The sequence below is a fragment of the Typopeltis vanoorti genome, chromosome 21 (assembly GCF_054136105.1).
Source record: "Typopeltis vanoorti isolate ZY-2024b chromosome 21, IOZ_Tvanoo_1.0, whole genome shotgun sequence".
NCBI lineage: Eukaryota > Metazoa > Arthropoda > Arachnida > Uropygi > Thelyphonidae > Typopeltis > Typopeltis vanoorti.
This window is the reverse complement of record NC_143569.1, coordinates 108972165-108995005: the sequence shown is the minus strand read 5'-3', so window position 1 is coordinate 108995005 and position 22841 is coordinate 108972165. Positions and strand designations below refer to the sequence as shown.

The window sequence follows — 22841 nt, the reverse complement described above, 5'->3', positions numbered from 1 at the left end:
CAATACTTCTTTGTAACAGATCAGTCTTCTCCTAGCTATTCACAGAATTGTATCCTGTGGCACTACTACAGTGCCAACTGGGATGGCATTATTATTATAATTATTATCCTGACCCCCCCCCCCCCATATAAAATCATATACAAAGTTGTGTATATGACAAAAGGAGGTTCTTTTGTCATATACACAACTCATCATACTGCACCTTAAACACACTAAGATTCTCTGCAGACACCACACGCTCTCAGGCAAGACATTCCAATCATTCACAACACTGTATGCAAAAAACCTACTTCTCACCCTCTGCCCACACACTTCTTATACAGCTTCAAGGGATAACCTCTGATTCTTCTCTGATCTCCCATAGTTTTCTGTAAAACCTCTTCAACATTGATCCTATAACAACACCTTACTAACTTGTAGGTCTCTATCATATCACTCCCTCTTCTACACTAGACTCTGTAAATTATATCTTCTCAACCTTTCCTCATATTCAACATTCCAGAGATCAGAAACTATCTTAGTCAGTCGTCCATGTGTGGACGACTTCACTGCACAGTAGTCCATGGGTGGCCTAATCAAAACCTTACACAATGGAAAACAAGAAACTCCTTACTTCTACAAGTTCAGTGTCCTCCACATCATTCTCAAAGCTCTTTGTGTTGTCCTCATAAATTTGGCAATGTATCCCCTAAATTTCAAATCCTTATCTGCTATCACACCAAGATCTCTTATTTCCTCCATCTCCAACAATATATCCCCACCAAGCATAAGCTTTAGATCCCATCTTTATTTCCCAAATTTTAAAACTTTCCATTTTGTAACACTGAACTTGCATTCCCATATCCATACCTATTCAATCTATTCAAGTCTTTTAAATTAAGGGGATAATAAATCCCTCATTATTTCGAAGCCGAATAAGAAACTCAAAGATCAAAATCTAAGAGTTTCATGCCGAAGAACGTTCGGCGAGTTCAAACGTAAGTCTGGTAGTACAACACTAGGGAAACTCAGAGCAAAGGTGGAGAAAGTTTTAATCATTGTCCTTAATATTTTCTCATAATGTAAAACACAACTCCTAGGAGATGTATTACTGTTTTACATTATGAGGGAAGGTCACTACCCAGACTGGTTTCGACCTTTATTGAGGTCTCATCAGTGAGTAGGTAGACCTGATTAATACCAAGGTTAAAATAAAGGTCAAAACCGGTCTGGGTAGTAACCTTCCCTCATATTGTAAAACAGTAATACATCTCCTAGGAGCTGCGTTTTACATTATGAGAAAATATTAAGGACAGTGATTGAAACTTGATCCACCTTTGCTCTGAGTTGCTCTAGTATTGTACTACCAGGTGTTGACTTACACTTGGACTCGCCGAACGTTCTTCAACATGAAACTCTTAGATTTCGATCTTCGAGTTTCTTATTCGGCTTTGAAATAATGAGGGATTTTTATCCACTTAATTTACGTTGCCGAAAAAAATAGCCTCTTGGCTCTTTATTGCTATTCAAGTCTTCTTGTAAGGCCACAACATCTTCTCTACTCTTCTTAGTTCGTCCCAACTTTGCATCATCTGCAAACAACTGAATATCCCTATCCAAATCTTTCCCAATATCATTAACATACAGGTTAAACAGCAATGGCCCTAAAACAGACCACACAGGCACACCACTAGTGACTTTCCTCTTCTAGGATATTGCTCTTCCATACACAACTTGCTGATACCTATCAGAGAGCCAGTCTCTGATCCAAGGTTATGATCAGACTTTCCAAGAGGTTATCTAACATCTTTATTCAGAGGGAAAACTAGTTAAGAATAGATCTAGAATATTGGGAGAGTGAAGAACATTATCTGCACTAATCTAATATCCAACCCCATCCACTCTAGTTTGACTATCAACTGATCATGTCGTAATCTATCAAAAGCCATTGCAAAATCTAACTATACTACTGTGTATCCCTCTCCTCTGTCCAATGAAGCTGTCACCTTATTGTAATAAGTAAGTAAATTACTAAAACATGACATCCCTTCAGCAAATCCATGCTGTTCATCAAAGATAATACCATTGTTGTCAGCCTAATTCTGGATCCTAGGTCTCACTGACTTCTCCAACACCTTAACCACAACACCTGACACACAGATAGGCCTATAATTTGGTGATTAAGTTCTATCACCTCCTTTATGCAGCAGCACAATCTTGCCCTCTTTCCACTCCTTTGGAACTCGTCCCAGTGCAAGACTCATATTAAAAAAATATGTCAAGGCAGATGCCAACTCCCTGGTACATTCCTTCAAAATAAGTGGTGATAGATTATCAAGTTCCACAGCCTTATTAACATTAAGTTTGCTCAATTCCCCATATACCTCATGCTTGCTTACAGTCAGTCTCTCTTCCCCATCATCAACTGCTCTTAAACTCTCCATGATGTCACATTCACAAGACTGAAAGACTTTTATGAACTGTTCATTAAGCGTCTCCACTATCTTTCATAGCAGTTGTTCTTATACCATTTTCTAGGATTCTTTCTGGCTCCACTAGCTAACTGCTGCTCATACCTCACTTCTGCTACCCTTACCAACCAAGTCAGCCTCCTTGCCTATTCTTTATAATCCATTCAGAACACATCCAAAACAGAAATACATCCAGAACTTTTATGCATCATTTCCATAGTCTGATTATTGCTTCTGATCCTATCGTCTGCTCTGATCTAATAACAGAAATTATTCTCACTGGGATGAGTTCTTTATTCCCTACTCCACTTAAAATCCTCGATCTTGATCTCAACCCTAGTTCTCCAATAAATATGCCAAAGCAGTCCAAACCAAAATTATAACATATGTCCAATGGCTACAATCAAAAACTCCAGCCTCTCGCTTAGCTTACATTGCAGCTCATAACAATGGCAGAAAAATTATCAAGAAATCCAAAGCAGACTTAGATAATGGCTAAATGTGCTAAGCTTGTCTCCTGTCCTAATGGTAGGATGAAACTTCTGTCTTTTCATGTTTCCACTTCTCCCATATCCTGATAATACAATGGCAACATCTCTCAAAAAAAAAAGCATACCTCTTGGCATCAGTTTTTTCTACAACTCTTGCATAGAGAACCAAGGCACAACTCATCTTATCATGCCACAAATTATCCACAGTTTGTCCCTCTGAAATTTCACAAGAGGGACATCAGGAAAAAAAGTTCTCAGCAGCCTTGATACCAATAACTCTCTGGTCCTGATGGAATTCTTTCTGTTTTTGTTTGTTTGTTTGTTTAAAAAAAAGAAATGAAGACCCATTTTGCTAGATGTCCACATTTTTATTGCCTTCCAAAAATACATAAGGAAGGAGTTTCACTCAGATTCAAAGTGGACTGCACAGATCCCACCTATCACTTACCCAAATTCCTAGCTCATATTTTAAGCTCCTGCACTGGCCACACACAAACCTCCATGAAGAATTCATCAGGTTTTTTTGATAAAAAAAAAAAAAGCTAGTTTCCACCACTTCTACATTTTTCTAAAGCTTATCAGCATGCTAGTTGCAACTTTGTCAGTAGAATTTCATTTGTCTTCTTCTTCCTATTTTACATCTTAGTCCTAGCAGCCTGTTATGGAGCTGTCCTTAGCACTTCCAAACCATACGCGTCCCGAGGATAAGTGGTTAGCCCTAGTAGATGCATGTGTTCACAGGGCCGATTTGTCTGTTTTGGGGGTCAAATACCTGAGTTTCTGGGTGAAAAAACCCCCTACCTCCGTATGAGACTGGCTAACTCACCTTTCATCAAAAGAGACCAGAATAAAGTTTCCACATGTCATTGAGGGGAATCAAATCCCGGTCTTTCTGAGTCTATACCAACTGAGTTATGGAGGCTCTAAAATTACATTTGTAAATTTAGCATTTGTGAAGTGTCTGGATAAATTTGATATCTCAAATGAAATTCAAATTGATTTCAAGGTATATACCATCACAACTTCCACATACCCCCATGCTGCCCACAGAATTGTGCTGGTTCCATTAGTGGTGCTCGTGCACAGCCAACATTCACATGTCTATAAGTAGAGAGAGCACTGTCTAGCTGTAGGGGGTTAACATGCAGTGAGAAGATTATGAGAACGATGTAGCTGTAATAGCACTTCATAAGAATGGAATGCAGCTACCTGTTATTTTCAATATATGGTAAAAGTAGTCGGTATGTATCAGTAGGATGTTTGTGCATCGGACTGTTAACTGTTATAACGATATGAATGCATATGACCACCAAAGAACAAATCAACCATGCTGCATTAGGTTGCAACAACTTGTGAGGGCTGTGAATACACATCACCACTGTAATCCTGTGAGAACACAGAAAGTGATATTGCAAGAGAAGAACGTTTTGCAGAGAACAATATCACATGTACTAAATGGGGGTTAGAGCCTATTGTTGTTCTGCTGAACACTTCCTAACACCACAACTTAGGTGGCAAAGAATGATAAAATCAAAGGCACTTCTCTAGCAGTATGCAAGCAACAGACACAGAGATACCCTCTTGACAGATGAGATTTTCACCACTGAAGAGTCGTTTAACCAACAAAATGATCAGATATATGCCCCAGATGGTCACACAGCACGTGCCATAGCACTCAGGATTCACAGAGGTCATCATCCCATGTCAGTAATCGTTTTGTGAGGAGTGACATATTAGGGGATATCCAAGTTGCATTTCTGTAAGAAAGCAGTCAAAACTTCCACAAAAGTGTATCAAGACACCATGCTGGAATCTGTGGTACAGCTGCTGAACACTACCTTGTTTCATTATTTATCCTATTATGTGTAAAATATATACTGATCCTTAAGTGAACAAAGGAAAATTCTTAAAAAAACCAAGCGAAATATACATAAAACAAAGAAATAAATACACATAACAAGCACAAATTCTGCAAGATAATTTCTTGATCCATCAGCCAAAGTGTATTTCTTTCACATGTAAATGAATCACCTGATTAACTTTATTAGTCATTGAATTAGCCTCTCTAGATAATATATATATATATATGTGTGTGTGTGTGTGTGTGTGTGTGTGTATAGGGTCGGCGAGATGGATAGAGACAGTGGTTGATGGAGAAATATTAGAGAGTAGTTTATTCAGGAGAAGAGGCCAAAAGAAGGCCTGTGACTAGTGGTGTACCACAGGGTTCTGTTCTTGGACCCATACTGTTTAATTTGTTCATTAATGATATAGGAAAGGATCTGAGAGGAACTGTTCATTTGTTTGCTGATGATGCAAAGTTGGGTAGAGCAATAGTGAATGCACATGATGTCAAAATTTTGCAGGATGATTTGGATAGATTGGAGGACTGGGCTAAGGAGAATGGATGTCAATTTAATGTGGCAAAGTGTAAGGTTATGCATTTTGGGGTGAAAAGATTAGCAGCAGAATACCACATTGCTGGAACTGTACTACAGGAGATTGAAGAGGCCAGGGATTTGGGAGTGTTGGTGGATAGGGAGTTGAAGTTTAGGGGGCACATTGCAAAAGTGGCTAAATCAGCTCATCAAATCACTTGGTTACTGAAGAATACTTTGAAGAGCAGAGACAAGCAAGTTATTGTTCCTCTGTATCGAGCCTCGACAAGACCCAATCTTGACTACTATGCCAAGATATGGGCACCAGGGTTTTCTTGATGGGGAGGAGGTGGAGAGGATCTAGAGACGAGTGACCAAGATGATAGCAGGTCTATGGAATTAACCTTATGAGAACAGGTTAAAGATTTGTGGGTTGCAGAAATTGGTTGATAGCAGAAAAGGGATGATATGATTGAGACATTCAAATTACTGAAGGGTTTCTATAAGATTGGTGGTGCTAGGGCTGGGGGGGCTGGTGGGACTGGGCAACAGGACTGGTGGTGCTAGGACTAAGGGCCATCCATGGAAATTGGGCAAGTGTGTGGTTAGCAAGGGTGCTAGAGCTAGGTTTTTTACTTGGAGAGTGGTGAGTGAGTGAAATAAGCTGCCAGAGTCTGTTGTGGGTGCCATGACTGTGAATGAGTTCAAGGCAAAGTATGATAGATACTGTGTGGATGTTGAATAGTTGTTCTTGACATGATGTTTAGGGCTTCCCTCGATGCGTCTAAGGACTCCTTGGAGTTGCCTGCAATAATAATAATAATAATAATAATATATCATCATCATCATCATCAAATTCCTGCCATGTACCCTCAAGGGGTGTGATAGTACTACATGAAAAAAATTACATCATTACTAACTTCCTATCTACAATTTTCCTCCAAATCAGTCTGTTACTTGTCAAGACTCCAGCATTATCAGATCTTATATTTCTATCGTCTAAGGCACTTTGTACCATATCAATCCACCTATATCTTGGTCTTCCTCTGGGTCGTTTTGCTAATCTTTCTTCGCCCATTCTGTTTAAGTGACCATACCACCTGAGAATAGCTATGCTAACGCATTCCTGGATGCTGACAATGTCAAGTTCTTTCCTAATATCCTCGTTTTTAATATGATATTGCCATTGATGCCATCTGTTCACACCTATAATTTTTCTCAGGACTCTCATATCTGCGGTGTCTAGTCTTTGGTCAAGTGTTTTACTTCTGACCCAGCTCTCAGATCCATAAATTAAAACTGGTTTGAACACTGTCTTATATACAGCTAATTTAGTGTTCCGACTAATTTCTCTCTTATTCCATATGAATTTATTCAATTGACTTCCCACCATACCAGCTTTGCTGATTCTGTTGTTTATTTCTATATTTAATTTACCATCTTCACTAAAAATTGTGCCTAAGTAGCTGAAATGTTTTACTTGTTCCACAGGTTCTCCATTCACAACACAGATATTTTCAATGATTCTGCCTATTTTCATTGTCTTTGTCTTTTTATTGCTGACCTTCATACCATATCTATTACAACAGTTATTCAATTTAGTCAGAGAATCTTGCAGACTTGTAGCAGATTTATTTAGAAATATAACATCACCCGCATAAAGCAAAGAGCTGACATTAACATCTCCAATGTATATTATAATAATATATATATATATATACAAATTAAAAAAAGTTAGGAAAGATTAGCTGATTTAAAAAGTGTAATCTCCCACAAAGGGGGGATAGATGTAGACTATTAGATCTGTTTAAGTTAGGAATGAAGTAGAGTGAAGTAAAGTTTCACATGTTTCTTTATAAAGACGTTCCATGAGAAACCGACTATCGTGAAGGACTTTTGTCTTGTTCCAATGAACTCTATATCTAATGTTGATGGCATGCTCTGTAAGTCCTAATTGATTGGTCGAAAGTCAAAAAAAATATTTAGTGGTTTTAATACTTTTGTTTTATTTTTTTATTAATTATTATTTTTTTTAATTACTTATTTACATAAAAATTCATACCACCATCCAACACAAAAACTAGGAGTCATCAGCACCCTCAAACACAGAGTCCTAACAATTTTCTCCAATGAACAAGCTCTGAACCAAGAATTTGAAATAATTAACCAAACATTTGTAAAAAACGGTTACAATAAAAAAATGATTCATAAGATCCTCCATAAAAATGCCACTAAAAACAAGAAAAGATTGCAAGAATGCCATAACCATGCCCTACATTAGGGGCATTTCAGAAAAAATAGATAGAACACTACTTAAATACAACATTAAGACTACCTTCAAATCTTCAACAAAATTAAGAAATTTACTTAGCTCTTCCAAGGATCCTGTTTCATACCTGGCCCACCCAGGAGTTTACAAAATTCAATGTACCTGTAACCTACCTTACATAAGGGAAACAGGACACACTGTACCAATCAGAAAAGATGAACACAAATGACACATTAAATATCTCCACTATTCTAAAACAGCCTATCATACCATGCACTCCAAACATGCCACAGAACTGACTGGAAAGGCACTAAGTCCCTACACTGCACCAAAATTTGGTCTGAAAGAAAATTCAAAGAAGCTTGTGAAATGCTGAAACATTATCCAAGCCTGAACAAAAATGATGAATTAATCATTCCAAGAATGTGGAGGACCCATCTGCAATCCGTATAGCAACAAGAAACAAGCCGAAACAGAAGAAAAGTTCAATACAAGAGGACTTTAGAAATGTTTAATGTAATTCCGTTTATATTTTATTTATTTTATTTTTATATATTTTTATTTAATAGTTATTTATAGTTAAGTGATTGAATTGATGAAGTATGTTATTTCAGTGATATCCAGGTGTTATTTCGGTTTCAATGGACATTTTGCATCCAAGTGTTTGTCAACATGTAGACATGTCATCTGTTGATGGTGGTTGATCAGAGTCTGTAGCATGATTTGCAACACCTAAGGAAGCCTTGTGTAGGTACTAGAACTGTCAGCAGCCATACAAATGCTGATAGTTCTGCCAATTGGGAAGTAGGATCAGCATACAGGAACATGGGAACCTGTAGGTACACGGATAATCTAGTTAATGGAGAGGATCTTTTGGTAAGTAGATATATCTAATTTTTCTCTGAAGGTGGTTTGACTGTTATATTTTTTAAGAATTCTTACTTTTTTCAGAAGTTATCTTGATGTGTGTTGTAGTATTCAATTTTCTCAGTTTTTTTTTTTTATGATGGGAGCAGGAGAGGATAGGAGCTATTGCGTATTCCTCACTCATTAAATAGCTGAATGTTCCCCACTTCCTCACTGATACTGTGAATGGGGAATATGCAGTTTGCAGATGATGCAAAGCTTAAGAAGAGCTATGAGGAGATAAACTGAAGTAGCTCTCAAGAATTTGAATAAGTTGCATGCATGTAACTATTCAGGAGCAGATTTGGTATCAGAGGAAAAACTCTGTTACCTCTGTATTCACTCATAAGTGTAAGATGATTTTCATTGTCTTTGAGACCACTGTGAGAAGTGACTTGAAAAAAATAATATGCTTAGCCTCCACAGAAGTAATTAGAGTTTTTCCTTTTTTTTTAATTTTATTTTTAAGATAGATTTTGGAAAATCTGTCAGTGAACCACATGGGCTGTGCATTGGACTGTTGCTGTGGTATGAATACAGCGAAGTCTCTATTATCTGAACGTCAGTTAACTGAGTACCTCATATAACCAATTATAAACTTCAGAGCAGCTTAGTTCCATGTTTCACTGCCAGAGGTGTGATGTCCCTCATATCAGTTGTGATTCGTTTTGTTTTTTGTATGTAGATTGTTTAAAGGCAGATTTGTAATTTCAGCTCTTCACTTTTTTAGTGTGATTTGTTTTTAATTTCAATCACTATATTAGAAATGTTCCAATTAAACCATGCTGCTGTAAGTTTAAAGAAGACCGACATGAAATTTTTATTTCGTTAATGCTTTTGATGTTAAATTTAATACTATTCTGCTTTTAGTATGGTAAAGTTTTAGTTTGAGACCACTGTGAGAAGTGACTTGAAAAAAATAATATGCTTAGCCTCCACAGAAGTAATTAGAGTTTTTCCTATTTTTAATGATGCTACTTAATCTATAAATCATGCTATCCTGAAAAGCCAATGAAAAACAAACAGTGATGACGTAGCTTATTTAAATGTCTGTGCATCTTACTATGCCTACTGTAAAAGAGATGCTTATGTTTATGTAGAATGCTGAAAAAAGTTTGTCAAGCACTACATGTGTGTGTGAGGAGAAGAGAGATTTATCTGCAGTTCTCTTTTATATATTTATTTTTTAATATTTTGATATCAGTTTAATCCAAGATCTTATGACATTAAAAAAAATTGACAGTGCACACGCATGTACATATAGAAAGTGCACAAAAGGAATGATATGCATCTTGTGCAATAAACATACACAATAATTTTGGAACGTGTGGACAGACTTATGTGTTCGTCAAACATGTTGTTTATTATTTTAACGGTATAGTAGAACACAGAAACTAAGTAAATAATTAATTTATTAACTTGATGCTGATATTTCGCTGGTATTATAACCAGCATCTTCAGAGCACAAAAACACTGTTTGTCACAATACGCGAGACTAAAACAACATGGTGTACTTAAACAAAATTGTAGCAGCAACACAAAGACTAGAGTCCTGATTTTGGCACCCTCTATCTGAAAAAAAAAAAAAAAAAACGCTATCATGTATTACTAGAGTCCTAGAAAAGTGCTAGTTTTTTCTTAATATGACTGTCTCCCAGATCTTCGCCAAGTTAATACAGCCATATTTGTTGAGATTTGGAGTGTGTTTTAGGGCTTCTGTCGCCTCTAAGAACAATCTCTCAGATTTATATGGGTTTCTGTGTAGTACTTTTGTGTTTTTCCAGTTGATCCTGTGTGCAGGGGTGTCCAGAGCATGGTCTGCTAGGCCCGACTTCCCATAATGATATTTCCGGACGTATCGTTTATGTTCGCTGATGCGGATATTCACAGTTCTTCCTGTTTGACCATAGTAGGCTTGATTGCATGAGCAGGGTACTTGGTAGACTCCTGGATGTGATAAAGGAGGAATGCTGTCCTTGGGTGAGCAGATGAGGATGGCTAATTTGCTACATGGTCTGAATGTAGTGGTGTTAATTTGTTCGCGTAAAAGCGCTACACTCGCTCGTTTATAGATGCGTTGGGCTTTGGCCGAGTGGAACTTGTTTTTGATTTTAAAACAGTTCGGTATTAATTTGGTGTCTCGGCACCTCTTTAAGAAGGCTAACCTGTTTAGTTGCCGCGCCAATTTCAACAAAAGCAGATAAAGGAAATGCAACCGTGGTGATGGACACAACTGAATATGAAAACAAAATGCACACACTATTACAAGATCAGTCAACATACAAAATTATAGATCGCAATCCCACCAACACACAAAAGAATAAGGCACGAAAATTATTAAAAAAAGTCACTTCCTGGCCCAAAGACACAGTTAACAAACTCAAACCCTTCCATGTTAAAACACCGGGGATCTATGGATCACCAAAAATTCACAAACCAGGCACACCCCTACGCCCAATTGTGGACAGTATAAATAGTCCCACATACAAACTGGCTAGACATTTAGCGAAGCTACTAGCCACTCTCACTAACAATTCTCCCTCCTTTATCAAAAATTCAGCACACCTAAAAAGCATCTTACAACACCTCACCCTAAAAAGCTCAGACTTAATAGTAAGCTTTGACATCACTTCACTATTCACAAATGCACCACTAATAGAAACCCTCAATCTACTGAAGTCACACTTCCCCCCTGATATATTTGAATTATTCAAATTCACAATACATGCAGGATATTTCACATGGAAAGGGAAAATATACAAACAAATTGATGGGACAGCCATGGGCTCCCCCCTTTCTCCCCCCCCCCCCCCCCCAGCCAACTTTTACATAGAACACCAGGAAAAACAAGCAATCAATACAGCCACTCTCAAACCAACACTTTGGCTACGCTATGTTGATGATGTGCTTGCTATTTGGCCACATGGCCCTGAGACACTGAAAAAATTCTTAGCACATTTAAATAGCCAACATCCAAAAATCCACTTTACTATGGAACTGGAAGCCAACAACTGTCTGCCCTTCCTGGATACACTCATCACACGTCTCCCAGATGGTTCCTTATCATTTTCAGTTTTCAGAAAACCCACACATACAGGCAGATACTTACACAAACAATCACACCTCATCCTTCTCAACAATATGGCATATTAAAAACGCTAACCCATAGAGCGAGAGCAATCTGTTCAAATGACAAGGCTCTTACTGCTGAACTGACTCACTTACGCCACACCTTCTTGGCCAACGGCTACAATCCACAAAAAATAAACAAAATACTAAATACTCCTGAGAAATCCCTCCCACCATCCACCACAGAGAACTACAACAAAACAGTCACCATCCCTTACATTAAAGGCACATCCGAAAAGATCTCAAGAATTCTCAATAAACATAAACTACGCACTACATTCAGACCATGTAGCAAATTAGCCACCCTCATCTGCTCACCCAAGGACAGCATTCCTCCTTTATCACATCCAGGAGTCTACCAAGTACCCTGCTCATGCAATCAAGCCTACTACGGTCAAACAGGAAGAACTATGAATATCAGTGAACGTAAATGATACGTCCGGAAATATAATTATGGGAAGTCGGGCCTAGCAGACCATGCTCTGGACACCCCTGCACACAGGATCAACTGGAAAAGCACAAAAGTACTAGACAGAAACCCATATAAATCAGAGAGATTGTTCTTAGAGGCGACAGAAGCCCTAAAACAAACTCCAAATCTCAACAAATATGGCTGTATTAACTTGGCGAAGATCTGGGAGACAGTCATATTAAGAAAAAACTAGCACTTTTCTAGGACTCTAGTAATATATGATAGCGGTTTTTTTTTTTTTTTTTTTTCAGATAGAGGGCGCCAAAATCAGGACTCTAGTCTTTGTGTTGCTGCTACAATTTTGTTTAAGTACACTATGTTGTTTTAGTCTCGCGTATTGTGACAAACAGTATTTTTGTGCTCTGAAGATGCTGGTTATAATACCTGCGAAATATCAGCATCAAGTTAATAAATTAATTATTTACTTAGTTTCTGTGTTCTACTATACCGTTAAAATAAAAAACAACAATAATTTTTGAAATTGCTTTTTGTGTTAAACAAATTTAATTGACATGGAGAGAAGACAAGAAATCAGACAAGTCTCATTGACTATGTTATTGTTGATGATGATATCTTCATGCTGGTTCTGGACACAAGAATATGCATAGCTTTTAGTTCCAGTTATTATTGTTAAATTGTGTATATAGAAAACTCTGTCATCCTCTTGGCTTCTTCCCTTCCTCCATTATTTATGTAAGCCATGCCTCAAGTGGTGTCCAATCAGGCTTTTTCTTTTATTGATGTGGTCATTAATGACTGCTCTTCTCAAACCATGTTTAGAACTTTGTTAGTCTTTATTTCGATCCAACTAATTCTTCTCCAGCCCAAAATTCAAATGGCTCTAACTTTTTGGTGTCTTGTTTTGTTGGAAGTCCAAGCCTCACAACAATGTCATGCTATGCTCCATAGCATGACATTGTTGTGTCATGCTATTTTCCATATGTATGTTTTCACCAGTCTCTTTTTTAGTTGAATGCTAAGTCTTTTGTAGTAAAAATGTTTCTTCTATCATTGAATGTCTTTTTGGCCAAGCTTATTTTTGTTTTTATATCTGATTGGCCTCTTCTATCTTCCATGATAAGACTTCCAAGGTATTTAAAGGAAGTTTAAATACTTTGTATTATTTATTTCCAAGTTTACTTTCATGGGATTTGCTTTACTTGTGATTAGTTTTATTTTCTTATAATTAATTTTTAAGCTATATGGTGTGAAAATTTCTTCCATCTTTGACAAGGTGGATTTCAGTTTGTTCTCATTATCAGAGATAACTGCTATAGCCAGTTAATTTCAATTCCATTTATCTTCAGGTCAAGAAAACTATCAGTATTTTTATTCTTTTCGAATCTTCTTTTTATAATTGTTCTTAAAGTTAGGATTGAAAAAGTGTAAGAAAGTTTTAAAAAGAATCAAAAGTTTTTAGCAGCTATCAGAGGTGAACTGTAGATTGAAATATACAAATATTCATTAAAAATTGAAAGTCTAAAAACAAGAACCAAACCTTGGAGATACTGTGACAACACTCCAAAGAAAACACTGATTGATTCAACCAGAGAAGCATGCAGTGAAGTTGCCTGCAAGGATAGAAAAATAAGAACACCATGGTAGACTCATCAAGTTAGAGGTAGTCAAGGAAAAGAAGTAGTGAAATTCCTGCCAAGTAAGTCATCATGAGCTCTGAGAGAATACAAGAAAAAATGTAAGAAAGTGAAGCATTATTTGCATTATGTAAAAGTTATGGGAAGACTTTGCTAAGAACATAGAAAATAAATATCAGGAAGGTGTCAGCTATTCTGAAGAACGTTCTGAGCTATTGAAAAAGCTCAGAAATGGAAGAAAGAGTACTGTAAAAGGAATCCAGGATGATAAAGGTGACATGAAAACTGAAAATAAAAATAATTTGGATGTTTGGGGTAAGTAATTACTTGGAAAGATTGCTAAATGAAACAAGTAGTTACAGCATGGTGGTGGAAAATGCTTAAGTGGAATGCAATCAGATGTATGTATCAACACTTAAGATAGAAAAAAAACATCAAAAATCTGAAATTTGAAAAGTTAGCTGGAGAAGATGATATTCATCTAGAAATCCTCAAAATAGCAGCAATATACAGTCTATATATGAGCTGTAATCAGCAGTTAGGATTGAAAGAAGAAGAAGATATCTTGATGTAAAAAGGAAGTATAAAAGTTTTATAGTAGTTATGTTTTGCAGAATTCAGAAGACCTGCTTAGAGGGTTAAATTCCAGATGATTAGAATACAGCTCTTATAGTACCCCTCTATAAAAATGGAAATAAAACACTATGAAAGAATTAGAGGAATTGCTCTGAGTGTTCTCTGTAAGATTTATATAAGTATACTTGAGAAAATGCTATAAGAAAAATTGTGGAAAAGAAACTTGAAGAACAAGCTGGGGTCAGACCCAATAAAGATTATCAGGATCAGATTTTTCCTAAGACAGGAAAAATCTGATCCTGATTCATGTTTGAGAAATCATGGGAAAATAAAAGCATTAGGATTGAAAGAAGAAGAAGATATCTGGATGTAAAATCAGGCGTAAGACATGGGTATACATTATCTTCATTGTTATATCATCATCTCTATTGGTATCATTATGGTACTACTTGTATCATGATAATACCAATAGAGATGGTATCATTATGGTATCATCACAATTGGTAGCATTAAAGTGGCATTAAACTAACATCAAAATTCCATATGTTATACGCTTAAATAAATCTAGTTCAATCCGCAAGATTCCCTGACTACTTTAATGTGATTTTTTTCTTTTCTTTTTGATTGTTAACAAGTGCCATTCATAGACATTATTAAATTACCAAACATAAATTATGTAAGAAAAATAGGGAATTTAATATAAACTACTAATATTTCTTGATAGTATCTTATCACATCAGAGTGAATACATACATGCAATGAGACCTGACTTCTGCATGAAGCAAATAAGAAATGAACAGAGGTTACAGAGTGCTTTTGCTCTGCATCTCCCTAGCCAGTCACACAATACTATTAGTGACAATGTGGGAATTGAGAACAGTCATTAATACAGTTGTGAACAAACAACTGAAGAACAAAGGAGCAAGCACAAAGCTCGTTACAAGATGTAAAAGTGTATGGTACAGAGCAGGTTTAAAAAGAAAAATTACTAACTTAAAATTAAGACATTTGTAGATAGAAACATATGATAAATAGTTATTCATGTGCAGTGAATAATATAAGACTTGCTGAATAAATCAACCTGAGAATATGTTGTGTGGGAGTGTAAATTGTAATTGCATATTTAATTAAATATATAACTGTATAAGAGTTCATATGGCAATAAACTGGAATAAGATATAAATAATTACATTAATCAAAAACATCGGAAGCACCTTGAATGACATATTGGTTAAGAAATCTTAAGACAATGCGTTCGTTGTAGCCATTTTGTAGAAAGGTATTTTTTAGAAATGAGTTCTTCAGCTACCTCATCTCTTCGGTAATGAGGCAGTGAGCTCTTGTTCCTAGTTTTGAAATAATGCCCAAGTTTTTTGGTCAAAGAAGTGGGAAGAGGCATGTAGATATGTCAGTATGTATAGGTTTTAGAAAGATACTTTTAATTTACTGGATTCTTCAGTTCTAAGATCCAGAAATGGGAGTGAACTATAACTCATAATTAGATGAATTTTTAATACAACTTGTGCCATTATAACATTTATTATGCACATGTATTCACAAGAATATAGTAATTTTATTAATGCAAATATTTCACCCAGAAACTAATTGGTCATCATCAACATGTATCAGCATAATTACAAGGTGAAGCTATAACAAAGACTGTTAATCCTATTTATACAGCTGTGGCAGGTGCCACCTGATAGGTGGTTAGAATAAAATAAGATTACAATTAAGCCCTAAATTTAAAAATTAAGTGATTTGAATTAAAATTGAATTTAATTATATAATGAGGTGTGCTTAAGGGTCAAAGCTGAAGTACTGAGAGGAGACCTCCACAGCCTTTAAAGAAATGGGGAGAACCGACCAGGGCTTCTGACCTAATATCCAATCCTCACCTTCTCATGGTGCACCCTGTTGGGTATCTACTTGGATACTGAATGAACGAGGATGGGCGGGCAATCTGGGATTTATCCAACCAAATTGTATTCCTATTGGTTAAAACAAAATACAAAATGATGGTACAACATGACATCATTTCATGCCGGCTGGGGCGTCGACCGGTTAAACAAGGCCCCCATTGTTTTCGCCAGGGAACCAGGGCAAGCAGCGAAAAGTCAGCTACTGGAACAAATCTAAAAACACACCCCAACTAAACATCACCAGAGTTAAAGATCGATACTATCAACATAAGAAGCCTGAATGGCAAAAAAAATTCCTAGCGGAGGAATTAGATAAGTACCAGATCGACATAATAGGGATGACTGAAACAAAAAAGACAAAAACTGGTAGGGTCTTTCTGAGCAATAAATATAAAATGTTATATTCAGGCAATGACAATCAAGGAAAAGGAGGAGTAGCCATAGTATTCAACACAAAATACGAGGTTCATCATCTTGAATGGCAGGCAGTGTCAAGTAGAGTGCTTTCGGCAAATATCAGAATAGGGAACTGAACAATGAGCCTTATTTGTGCCTATGGTCGCACAGAAGGCTCTACTAAGGTAGAAGTGGAGGAATTTTTTGATGCTTTAGAAAAAGCTACTGACACAATGAAAAAGGAAAAGTTGGTCCTTGTTGGGGGATCTAAATAGCAGAGTAGGAAGTGATTGTCAAACATACAAAAATGTTTTGGGAAAATTTGGAGAAAAGAGCAAAGCTAATAATAATGGCAAATATCTGTTGGATTTCTGCTCAGGACATGGACTGGTTATTACTAACACCATGTTCCAACATAACAATGTGCAAATTCACATGGAGAGAAGAGGCAAGGAATAAGAAAAGTCTCATTGACTATGTTATTGTTGATAGTGATGTTTTCTCCCTGGTGCAGGACACCAGAGTGTACAGAGGATTTGAAATTGGAAGTGATCATCATTTAGTCTTGAGCAGGATAAAATTGAATTTCATATTGAAAAGAATGACATGTAAGAAAGTTTTAAAGGGAATAAAAGTTGAGCAGCTCTCAGATGTGAGAACTGTAGACTAAAATACATAAAGATTATTGAAGAAAAAATGAAAGAGTTCGAGAACAGGAACCAAACCTTGGAGATTCAGTGGCAAGCCTTGAAGAAAACCCTGATTGATTCAGCAAGAGAGGCATGTGGTGAAGTTGTCTGCAACGAGAGAAAAATTAGAACTCCATGGCGGACACAGGAAGTTAAAGAGGCAGTGAAGGAAAAGAAGAAAGCATATCAAAAGTTCCTGTCAAATAAGTCAGCTTGTGCTCTTAGAGAATACAGAGACAAATGTAAGAAAGCTAAACAGTGTGTAAAACTAGCTAAACAAAAGTCATGGGAGGACTTTGGCAAGAACATAGAAAATAAATATCAAGAAGGTGGCAAAATCTTCTAGAGGTTGTTGAAGAAGCTTAGGAATGAAGGAAGGAGTGCTGTAAAAGGAGTTAGAGATGATAAAGGTGATATGAAAACAGGAGAAAAAGATATCCTTGAAGTATGGAGTAATTACTTTGAAAATTTTCTAAATGAAACAAGCAGTGCTGACAGCACAGTGATAAAAAACACTGACCAGGCATGCAGTCAGGAATACATATCCATACTTGAAGTAGAAAAAGCTATCAAAGGTTTAAAATGTGGAAAGGCAGCAGGAGTAGATGATATTTGACCAGAAATGCTGAAGTATGGTGGTATATAAGTCTTACAGTGGCTGCACTGCATAGTTCAGAATGCTTGGACAGAGGGACGAATTCCCGATGATTGGAGTAGAGCTCTCATAGTACCCATATATAAAAATGGAAATAAAAGTGAATGTGAGAATTACAGAGGTATTTCCCTACTGAGTGTTCCTGGTAAGATATATGCAAGTATACTTGAGAAACAGTTGTGGCAGAAAAGCTTGGTGAAGAACAAGCTGGATTCAGGTCAAATAGAGGCTGTCAGGATCAGATCTTCACTTCACGACAAATAGTGGAGAAATCATGGGAATATAACAAAGATTTGTATTTAAGTTTTGTCGATTTGGAAAAGGCATATGACAAGGTGCCAAGAGAGAAGCTATTCAATACGCTACAGTTATATGGTGTCAATGGGGCATTATATCAAGCAATACTTAGTCTTTATTTGAGTTGTAAGTCAGCAATTAGAATTGACGGAAGTACAGGAAGATGGTTTAATGTTAAATCTGGTGTGAGACAAGGATGTACATTATCTCCTCTATTATTCATTACCTATATGGATCACATTATGAAGGAAAGTGGTATTAAACATGATATCAAAATTGGAGATGTTTATGTCGGCTCTTTGCTTTATGCAGACGATGTTATACTTCTAAATAAATCTGCTACAAGTCTGCAAGATTCTCTGACTAAATTGAATAACTGTTGTAATAGATATGGTATGAAGGTCAGCAATAAAAAGACAAAGACAATGAAAATAGGCAGAATCATTGAAAATATCTGTGTTGTGAATGGAGAACCTGTGGAACAAGTAAAACATTTCAGCTACTTAGGCACAATTTTTAGTGAAGATGGTAAATTAAATATGGAAATAGATAACAGAATCAACAAAGCTAAGTATGGTGGGAAGTCAATTGAATAAATTCATATGGAATAAGAGAGAAATTAGTCGCAACACTAACTTAGCTGTATACAAGACAGTGTTCAAACCAGTTTTAACTTATGGATCTGAGAGCTGGGTCAGAAGTAAAACACTTGACCAAAGACTAGACACCGCAGATATGAGAGTCCTGAGAAAAATTATAGGTGTGAACAGATGGCATCAATGGCAATATCATATTAAAAACGAGGATATTAGGAAAGAACTTGACATTGTCAGCATCCAGGAATGCGTTAGCATAGCTATTCTCAGGTGGTATGGTCACTTAAATAGAATGGGCGAGGAAAGATTAACAAAATGAGTGTTCTCTGCCAGGTTGGCAGGAAAACGACCCAGAGGAAGACCAAGATATAGGTGGATTGATACAGTACAATGTGCCTTAGACGATAAAAATATAAGATCTGATAATGATAATATTGGAGTCTTGACAAGTAACAGACTGATTTGGAGGAAAATTGTAGAATGGAAGTTGGTAATGATGTAAATTTTTCATGTAGTACTATCATATCCTGTACACCCCTTGAGGGTACATGTCAGGAATTTGATGATGATGATTTTTATTTTATGTTATTTTAATTTTTTATTTAAATTAAGTGGACTCTCCCTCGATGAGTCTTCGGACTCCCTGGAGGTCACATAATAATAATAATATTGAATCCAACATTATTTTAAAGCCGAATAGAGAAATTACAATAGTTTCATGCCGAACATAGAAACTATAAAAGTTTTGGCAGATCCAAGCGTAAGCAAACCTTTCATGACAGGGGCAACTTGTAATAAAGGTGGAGTAAGCTCTGATCACTATCCTTAGTATTTCCTATAATGTAAAACACATCTCCTAATAGACATGTATAATGTTATACATTATGGGGAAAAGGGGTCACTATCCAGACCTTTTTATTTTATTTTATTTTATTTTTTTTTGTTTTGTTTTGTTTTCGACAAGAGGTCATGCTAGGTTAAATGATTAACAAGCATTTAGATTCATCTTACATTTGTATAATGCAGTGTCATGTAACTTGTATCTTATACATAAATATTTTTCCTGATGATGACCTCGATACAGAAGTCAAAACATCAAATGTTACTTTCCTAACGATAAGTAAAATAATTATTTGAACATGTGCATTGTGTCTCCATAAATTCTTCACTATGAATTGTATATGTAGATACTGCATTGTAAATACTAAATGTTGTGCATACATTTTATTTACTGAGTTTGTTCTAATAACTTTGTACATATATTTTATACTGTTCATTATTTTATCTCCTTGTAACTGTATACTCATTTATTATTTACCTACCAACACCCTGTGTACTGCTGTAGTCCATGCCCTGGCACAGCATGACCTTTCCTGCCCTTGTGCCATAAAACCCAAAATCAATCAATCCCCCCCCTCACTCTATGCAGATTTGGTTACAATTAAAGAGTCATCACAATACATAAGTGCATCTGCTGAAACACAAACATAAAATTTCTGGGAGCAGGGGAAATCAGACCTTTCCCTCACCCCATCAGACAGGGTGACTGCGAGAGAGTGAACATGTTAATGCTGATATATCCCAAGACATAAAACCCAAAATCAATTAATCCCCCTCCTCACTCTATGCGGATTTGGTTACAATTAAAGAGTCATCACAATACATAAGTGCATCTGCTGAAACGTAAAGATAAAATTTCTGGGAACAGAGGAAAACAGTCTTTTCCCTCATCCCAACGTGAACATGTTAATGTACTTTCACCTATGTTTTTCCTCCTATACATTAATGATCTCCTCTCTCTGACATCTAGTCCAATTCATGACTTTGCTGATGACAGTACTCTACATTCCTAGTTTTCATGTTGAAAACACTGTAATGCTGAACTCGCACTTCAAGATCTTTAACCAATCTCCTAAACACTGATCTCCTTTCCATTCTCAAGTGGGGGTGAGGAAAACCTTGTGATTTTAATGTCACCAAAAGCAGTCCTGTCTCATTTTAGAATGAAAAACCATTCCATTCCCTCTCTCTCACTTTTGACAATATTCCTCTTGTCAACCAGGACCAGTTTTCTCTCCTTGAGTTGACTCACACACTGGCATAAACACAAAGTTCATGATATCATCAGCCTTTAAAAATCTTGATATTCTTTTCTGTTCCAAACAGTACTTCTCTCCTGCTCAACTCCTGACACTTTACAGAGCTCAAATCTGCACAAACTTAGACTACTGTTCTCACAGCTATGGTAGTGCACCTAATCATTTCCTCAATCTCTTGCTGCTCTATAGGCATTTTTTTTATTTCTGTTCTATAGGCATTTTCATGGGCACTGCTCCTCTGAACTGGCTGCTTCAGTTCCTCCTTTTTACTGAAGTCATATATGAACATGTCCAGCTGCAAGTCAACTGCCAACTCATCTTCTGCCTTCATTTCCTACACCTCTGCTCTTTGGAATAGTCTTCCCCAATGCCTACAATACAACCATTAGGCTTTCAAAATCACAAATAAATTTCTCTCTTCTGTTCTATCACTTACCCATACAGAGCACTGATATATATAAATATATATATATAATGTGTGTATATATAAATAAAAACCAAGTAGATCAATTTAAACATGAGAGTCTCAGAAAGCATAAAAAAGAAATACGCACCATTCTCCTGCAAAGAAATGATAGGTTCTTTATCACCACTCATCAAAACCACTGCTGTTTCTGGAACAAAAATTACAGCTTCCCATGTTGCCATGGCAATAGGAGGCTCCTGACAAGGAAAGAGTGACCTGTTATTTATCCATGCTCCATATGTATAAACACAGTTCCTAGAAGAAACATGCAATGACAATTTTATAAAAAATTCAAAATAAACTTAAAAATGCTATACTGAAAATATTATTCTGAGTGAACAATATTTAAAAAGATTTAATGTATTTCTCCTTATTATTATTATTATTATTATTATTATGTTTCATTATTTTTTTTATGTGGCTCTCTTACAAACATTTTGTATAAGACATTGCTTATGTCTTCCATCTCTTGACAAAAGATCTGAAGAAATCAGGGTAGCAATAGTCCCTCTAATTTTTGCCTGTACCTGTGCACATGAACGCCATTTTGTACACAAAATGTTTTTCCTGTGTTTGCCAGCTTGGTTGGCTGAGTGGTTTGCATATCTGCTCTCCAGCAAAAAGGACGTGGGTTCGAATCCCGCTGTGGGCATGGATGTTTGTGATTGTCTGTGAAAATACCAGTGGTGGTGGTGATGGGTGGTAGATGGTGTTGGTGTAGATGACGATGGTAGTTGCAGTTGGTGGAGATAGAGAGTTGTAGAGAAGGTGCCTTCCCTCAATGAGTCCCTTGGATTCTCCGGAGGTGTCACGTAATTTATTTTTTTAATAGTAATTTATTGATTGCTCAAATATTTACACATACAATAAATATCTTGAGTGACATTGCAACTTATGATTTTATAGAATTTAGCACTAAGTGTTGCATTTTCTACATGATTTCAACTAAAATTTTTTAATAGTACTTTTTTCCCCCTCTATATTATGTATTTACAACACATGTTCTTCTAATGTTAAGAATGAAGATTATTCAGAATTTTTTTGTATAATTTTTTTTTTGTTTATATACTTTTTTAATTATAAGAATAATTTATTAATTTTTTTTTCGTGTTACATAAGAGTATTATATTAATGATATTATCACATAATAATCAGTATCTTCAGTTTCTTCTTTATTGTTGTATACTTTACTATTTTATTACATACGCGTGGATAGGCTTATGTGTTCATTAGACATTTTTGTAATAGATTTCACAGTTTGATGTGAACACAGATGATTAAGAAAAGAACTATTTATTAACTTAAAAGTTATTATTTCGCTGGTATTATATCCAGCATCTTCAGAGCACACAACATAAAGTTTGTTACAAATGCAAAACAACCACAATCCGGTGTAACAGTGGGGCTAGTAAAAGTAATTGCAGCATGCAACACAAGACTAAAGTCCTAATATGGCGC

At 36.2% G+C, this 22841-nt stretch overlaps 1 protein-coding gene across 8 annotated transcripts in view; it reads right to left on the bottom strand.

The window, feature by feature from the left end:
* The window catches only part of LOC150095182 (aminopeptidase O-like), a 727093-nt gene that overhangs the window by 589522 nt on the left and 114730 nt on the right, over positions 1 to 22841 (bottom strand). For all 8 annotated transcript variants that reach the window (XR_016550145.1, XM_090411274.1, XM_090411273.1 and 5 more), the window contains one exon: positions 21472 to 21638. Coding sequence is in view for 7 of the 8 variants with exons in the window: in XM_090411274.1 (XP_090267400.1) it covers positions 21472 to 21638 (167 nt within the window). In the remaining variant the exon portion in view is untranslated. The remainder of the gene's footprint in view (positions 1 to 21471; positions 21639 to 22841) is intronic.